Below are 6744 nucleotides of genomic sequence, written 5' to 3' on the forward strand. Positions count from 1 at the left end.
GTGTAGAGGTTCCTCAAGAAATTAAAAACAGAACTACCACATGACTCAGCAACCCCACTTCTGGGTATATATCCGAAGGAAGCAAAATCGTTATCTCAAAAAGATACTTGTACTCCCATGTTCACTGCAGCATTATTCACAGTAACCAAGGTATGGAAATAACCTAGCTGTCCATCGATGGATGAACAGATAAATGTGACATAGATATAGATATATAATGAAATATTATTCAGCCTCAAAAAAGAAGGAAGTCCTGCCATTTGCAATAGCATAAATGAATCTGGAGGCCATTATGCTAAGTGAAATAAGCCAGAGAGAGAAAGACAAATAGTGTAGGATATCTTTTACATGTAGAGTCTAAATAAAAAGTAAAATTTATGGAAACAGAGTAGAACAGTGGTTACCATGGGCTGGACAGTGGTGGAAATAGGTGGGGGGTTAGTAAAACGGTACAAGTTCTCTGTTATAAGATGAATAGGGTCTGAGGGTCTAATGTATAACATAGTGACCATAGTTGATAATACTATATTGTATAATTGAAATTTCCTAAGAGAATAGAACTTAAATGTTCTCCCAAAAAAAAAAAAAGTTACTATGTGAAGCGATGGATGTGCTGATTAACTGTGTGGGGGGAGTCCTTTTACAATGTATACATATATCAAGTCATCACATTGTATACTTTAAATATCTTACAATTTTATTTGTAAATTATGCCTCAATAAAGCTAGTAGGGGAGGAAAGGAGTATGAGTAAAAATAAACAAGACACTCCCTCTCTTCAAGTAATTTACAATCCAGATGCAAACGTCAGAAATTATTTTTTTAAGATTGATTGATTGACTCATTGATTTCAGAGAGTGGGGAGCAGGGAGAAGGGGCAGAGGGAGAGGAAGAGAGAATCTGAAGCAGAGTGCCAAGCTGAGTGCAGAGCCTGAAAACGACCTGAGACCCTGAGATCATGACCTGAGTTGCAACCAAAAGTTGGACGTTTAACCAACTGTGCCAGCCAGGCAGCCCCAGACAAATTTTAATAAGGGTTCAAGATAAGCAAACGGCAAGGTCGAGTGAAAAACACTTCTTATTCCAAAATACATGCTCCATATGTGAGCCATGCTTTTGGAAGTAGAAGATTTTGTGGTAAATACAGATCTGAGAAGGCCAGTCCATCTACTGAGGAAGGAAAGGTAAGTGCTGAGATACACAGATGAACAAAAAACAGTCCTTGAGCTCGAGGTGTTTGTGGTCTGGCGGGGAAGACAAACTCTCTCTCACATCATTGACTCTACAGAAATATAAGAGAAGCACAAACCATGTGCTACCAGGGCTGGGAGAGCAGATGACTCAGCATAGGACTTCCGGGAAAGGCCGCATAGAAGAGGTCACACTAAGGCTAGATCTTGGAAGATGAATGGGTGTCTGCTGGTTCTAAGGAGAACTGGGGGAACAGCAGAGAATTCTTTGTAGACTTTCTCAGAGGAAAGAAAAGCCAAGAATAAAAGAAAGAAAAGAGGAAGGAAAGGAAGGAAGGAAGAGGGGAAAGTCACTGACATTCAATAATTTCTCAAAGATTCTGAAAGAGGTGACTTTTCTGACTAGGGAAGAGCCCCAGAATCTTCTGCTCTGCTTCCCTGAATCCACAGACAGACAGTGGACAGGTAAAGGAATGATGGACTTAGAGAGAAATTTTCCTCTTCTTCATCCTAATTTCTGATGCTCCTATCCACCCAAGCTGGCACGTTTCTGGAAAGGGCTGAGATCCACTGTGGCCAATCGGACCATAGTGACTGAGTTCTTCCTCCAAGGCCTGACAGACACCAAAGAGCTTCAGGTGGCAGTTTTCCTGCTCCTGTTGCTTGCCTACCTTGTGACTGTCTCTGGAAACCTGGTTGTCATCAGCCTGACCTTCCTGGACACCCGCCTGCAAACCCCAATGTACTTCTTCCTCCAGAATCTATCCTGCCTAGAAATTTGGTTCCAGACCGTCATAGTGCCCAAGATGTTGCTCAACATTGCTACAGGGACCAAGACCATCAGTTTTGCTGGCTGCATCATTCAGGACTTTTTCCACATCTTCCTGGGGGCTACAGAATTCCTTCTCCTCACAGCCATGGCCTATGACTGGTACATTGCCATCTGCCAGCCCCTCCGCTACCCCATCCTCATGAGCAACAGAGTCTGTGCACAGCTCATCCTCACCTGCTGGCTGGAAGGATTCTCCTTCATCATCATGCCTGTCACCCTGACCAGTCAGCTTCTGTTCTGTGACAGCCACATCAACCACTTCTTCTGTGACTATACACCTCTAATGGAGGTGGTGTGCAGTGGGCCACAGATGCTGGAGACGGTGGACTTTACCCTGGCCGTGGTGGCTCTGGTCAGCACTCTGGTGCTGATCACCATATCCTATGTCCAGATCATCCGGACAATTGTCAGGATCCTGTCTGTCCAGGAGAGAAAGAAAGCTTTCTCTACCTGTTCCTCCCACATCATTGTGGTCACCATGTGCTATGGGAGCTGTTTCTTCATGTATGTCAAGCCCTCCCCAGGCAAGGGGGTTGATTTCAACAAAGGAGTGTCTCTAATCAATACAATTATTGCCCCCCTCTTGAATCCCTTCATCTATACTCTCAGGAACCAACAAGTTAAGCAAGTAGTGAAAGACCTGATCGGGAAAATGGCTTGGCTCCAAAATAAATGACAGCCCTAATGAGGCACTTTCCAGGGAAAAGTGACTGTCCTCCCCAGAGTCTAAGAATTCTACAAAAAGTATTTTCAAGGTTAAGCTTTTCTGAATAGTCCTCTTAAAGCTTTTCCAGCTTCCACCCATTTCCTTGTCCCAAAGCCACCCCATACTTCAGCTATTTGTTATGGCAGCACCTCACTTCCAGGTACCAAAATCTCTATTGATTACCTATTGCCACTTCATGAGTTACCCACAAAACCCAATGGCTTAAAACAACAAACAACCATTATCTCATAGTTTCAGGGGGCCAGAATCTGGCTGATAGCTGGATAACTCGAGTTCAAGGTGATTCATGAGGTTGTAGTCAAGCTGTCAACCAGGGCTGTGGCCTCCTCCAAAGGCATGATGGAGGGGGCATGAGCTTCCGAGTTCACTCACTTGGTTGTTGGTAGGAATACGCCTGTGGGACAAAAAACAACGCTCCCTGAGAGACCAGGGATGGAGGGAAAGAAGAAGGAGATGTGGAGTTATTCTTATAAAATACATTGTAAGTCCCAGGGTGTGACTGTGGAAGCAGCTGAAACGTCAGCAGCGTCGGAGCTATTGAACACAATGGCCCAGAAGGAGCAGGATCCCGCGATCCCCAGGGATACGGCATAGGTTAGGAGCTATGAAAGAGTGTAATCAGTCCCCCCTTTCTGCACCTGGCAACTGCAAGCCCAAACATCCTGCTCCTCCCTTATCCCATGACTGCCTCCCTGCGTGCCGGCGCATCGGGGAGGATGCAGGCCTACTTTACAGCTTCAAGATATTTGCCATCACTTGGTACTCCTTTCCCAAGCTTGGAGGCATCTGTCCTTGCTTTTCTGGTAACAAACAAAATAAAAGCTACATGCAGGATTCAGCTGCTGCTGCTCTCCCTTGCAGAGGCAGCCCTGCGCGGCTGCTCAGAGTGGTATCTGAGAACTTTATTTCAGTGCGTGACGACAGGAGAGGAGGGTGACTGGGGCAAGAGTCTGAACAGGGACCACTCAAAAACACAGCAGTGTCGGAGGAGGTTAAGATGGCGGAGGAGTAGGGGACCCCTTTTTCAGCCGGTCCCCTGAGTTGAGCTGGATAGGTACCAGACCAGCAGGAACATCCACGGAATCAGCCTGAGATGCAGGAAGGTACATCTGGATCTCTACAAATGAACATCTCCAGCGCAGAGTATCGAGGTACGAAGCGGGGAGCCGTGAAACCACGCACAGATATCGGAAGCTAAACAGAAGGGGGAGGGAGCCGCTGTGTCAGGGCACCAGGAAGCGGTAGCCACCTGCACGGGGGAGCGGACAGACCGCAGACCTGCATGCTTGAGACAGCAGACTAAGAACGGGAGCCCCGGGAGCGCACGCGGGACGGCTGGCGGTTGGCGGGCCACCTGCACGGGGGAGCAGGCGGACTCGCGGACGGCACCCGCGAGACAGCAGACTTAGAACACGAGCTCCAGGAGCGCGCGCGCAGGGCACCTGGCGGGCCACCTGCACCGGGGAGCGGGCGGACCGCGGATCCGCACTCTGGAAACAGCAGACTGAGTCCGTGAGCCGGGAGCGTGCACCACCAAGCATCTCACGGAGCTCCGGAGCTCCGGTGTGCTCACTGGATCGAGGCTGAGACCGGGAGCTCCGGGAGCGTCCGCGGGGCGGCTGGCGGCTGGAGGGCCACCTGCACGGGGGAGCAGGCGGACTCGCGGTCAGCACCCGTGAGACACCAGTGGGGAGCTCCAGGAGCCCGCGCGGGGTGGCAGGTGACTGGCGGCTGGCGGGGTTGGAAACACAAAGGACAGAGATGTGCCGGCCCTGGAAGTGAGGGCTGGGACGCCGGGTGTGGGGCGCACAGCCCGGGATGCTGCAGGGTTGAGCAGCACCAACAGAAACAGAGTTAAAGTGGCCAGAACATCAGTGGAGAACGATCCGCGATCCCTCTGTTCTGAGACAGAGGCTGAATTTCAGCCGCTGCTGCTCTCTCAGAAGAGGCATAGCAAACCACCAGGGAAAGCCGCCAGAGAACAAAAGCCCGGAAATACCGGCTCACAGGGTGCCCATCCCCATCCCCCCTCGCAAGGGACACAGAGACTCTACCCAAACAGGGTTTTCTGAGTACCGGCAGGCAGGCCCCTCCCCCAGAAGGCAGGCTGAAAAATCAAGAAGCCCACAACCCGGAGCGCCTGAGTGGCGCAGTCACCAAGCACCTGTCTTCGGATTAGGGTGTGATCACAACGCTCCGTAAGGAGTCCTTCATCGGGCTTCTCCACCGGGAACCTGCTTCTTCCTCTCCCACTCCTCTGCTTGGGTTCCCTTTCTTGCTGACTGTCTCTCTCTCTCTCAAATAAATAAATAAACTCTTTAAGGAAGAAGCCCACATCCCTAAGATCTCTATAAAACAAGGGCGCACGGCCTGGGTCCCAGTCAACACTTGGGCTCTGGACAACCCTGCAATCTCTCTTCATCAGAATGACGAGAAGGAGAAGTCCCCCCCAGCAAAGAAAAGATAATGAGTCTGTGGCCTCTGCCACAGAATTGGCCTCGGCCACAGAATTAATACATATGGATGTATCCCAATTATCAGAAATGGAATTCAGAGCAACAATGGTCAAGATGATGAGTAAACTTGAAAAAAGCATCAGAGAAAGCGTTGCTGAGAATATAGAATCCCTAAGGGCAGAAATGAGAGCGAATCTGACAGAAATTAAAAACTCAGTGGGCCAAATACAGTCAAAACTAGAGGCTCTGACGGCCAGGGTCACCGAGGCAGAGGAACGCGTTAGCGAATTGGAGGATGGGTTAGTAGAAGAAAAAACGAAAATAGAAGCTGGTCTTAAAAAAATCCACGCCCACGAATGTAGATTACGGGAGATTACTGACTCTATGAAACGATCCAATGTCAGAATCATCGGCATCCCTGAAGGGGTGGAGAAAAACAGAGGTCTAGAAGAGATATTTGAACAAATTGTAGCTGAAAACTTCCCTAATCTAGCAAGGGAAACAAGCATTCGTGTCCAAGAGGCAGAGAGGACCCCATCCAAGCTCAACCAGGACAAACCTACGCCACGGCATGTCATAGTGCAATTCGCAAATATTAGATCCAAGGATACAGTATTGAAAGCGGCCAGGGCAAAGAAATTTCTCACGTACCAAGGCAAAGGTATCAGGATTACGTCAGACCTGTCTACAGAGACCTGGAATGAGAGAAAGGCTTGGGGGGGCATTTTTAAAGCTCTTTCAGAGAAAAACATGCAGCCAAGGATCCTTTATCCAGCAAAGCTGTCATTCAGAATTGATGGAGAAATAAAGACGTTCCAAAATCGCCAATCATTAACCAATTTCGTAACCACGAAACCAGCCCTACAGGAGATATTAAGGGGGGCTCTATAAAGGTAAAAAGGCCCCAAGAGTGATACAGAGCAGCAAGTCACAACCGATACAAAGACTTTAAAGAGAAATGGCATCATTAAAATCATATCTGTCAATAATCTCTATCAATCTAAATGGCTTAAACTCTCCCATAAAACGCCACAGGGTTGCAGATTGGATAAAAAGACATGACCCATCCATTTGCTGTCTACAAGAGACTCATTTTGAACCCAAAGATGCATTCAGACTTAGAGTAAGGGGATGGAGTACCATCTTCCACGCAAATGGACCTCAAAAGAAAGCTGGAGTAGCAATTCTCATATCAGATAGACTGGATTTTAAACTAGAGGCCATAGAGAGAGATACAGAAGGGCACTATATTATTCTTAAAGGAAGTATTCAACAAGTGGATATGACAATTATTAATATATATGCCCCCAACAGGGGAGCAGCAAGATACACAAGCCAACTCTTAACCAAAATAAAGAGACATATAGATAAGAACACAGTAATAGTAGGGGACCTCAACACCCCACTATCAGAAATAGACAGAACACCCTGGCAAAAACTAAGCAAAGAATCAAAGGCTTTGAATGCCATACTCGACGAGTTGGACCTCATAGATATATATAGAACACTACACCCCAGAACCAAAGAATACTCATTCTAT

The 6744-nt window shown here is 47.9% G+C and overlaps 1 protein-coding gene across 1 annotated transcript; it reads left to right on the forward strand.

The window, feature by feature from the left end:
- The first annotated feature begins 1109 nt into the window (after positions 1-1109).
- On the forward strand, positions 1110-2697 carry LOC100476934 (olfactory receptor 2AP1). Its single transcript, XM_002930317.1, has 2 exons — positions 1110-1136; positions 1729-2697. Exons 1-2 carry the CDS (start codon positions 1110-1112, stop codon positions 2695-2697), a joined length of 996 nt encoding a protein of 331 aa, XP_002930363.1.
- The last annotated feature ends 4047 nt before the right edge of the window (positions 2698-6744 follow it).

Source organism: Ailuropoda melanoleuca, chromosome 15 (assembly GCF_002007445.2).
Source record: "Ailuropoda melanoleuca isolate Jingjing chromosome 15, ASM200744v2, whole genome shotgun sequence".
In the NCBI taxonomy this organism is placed as follows: Eukaryota; Metazoa; Chordata; class Mammalia; order Carnivora; family Ursidae; genus Ailuropoda; species Ailuropoda melanoleuca.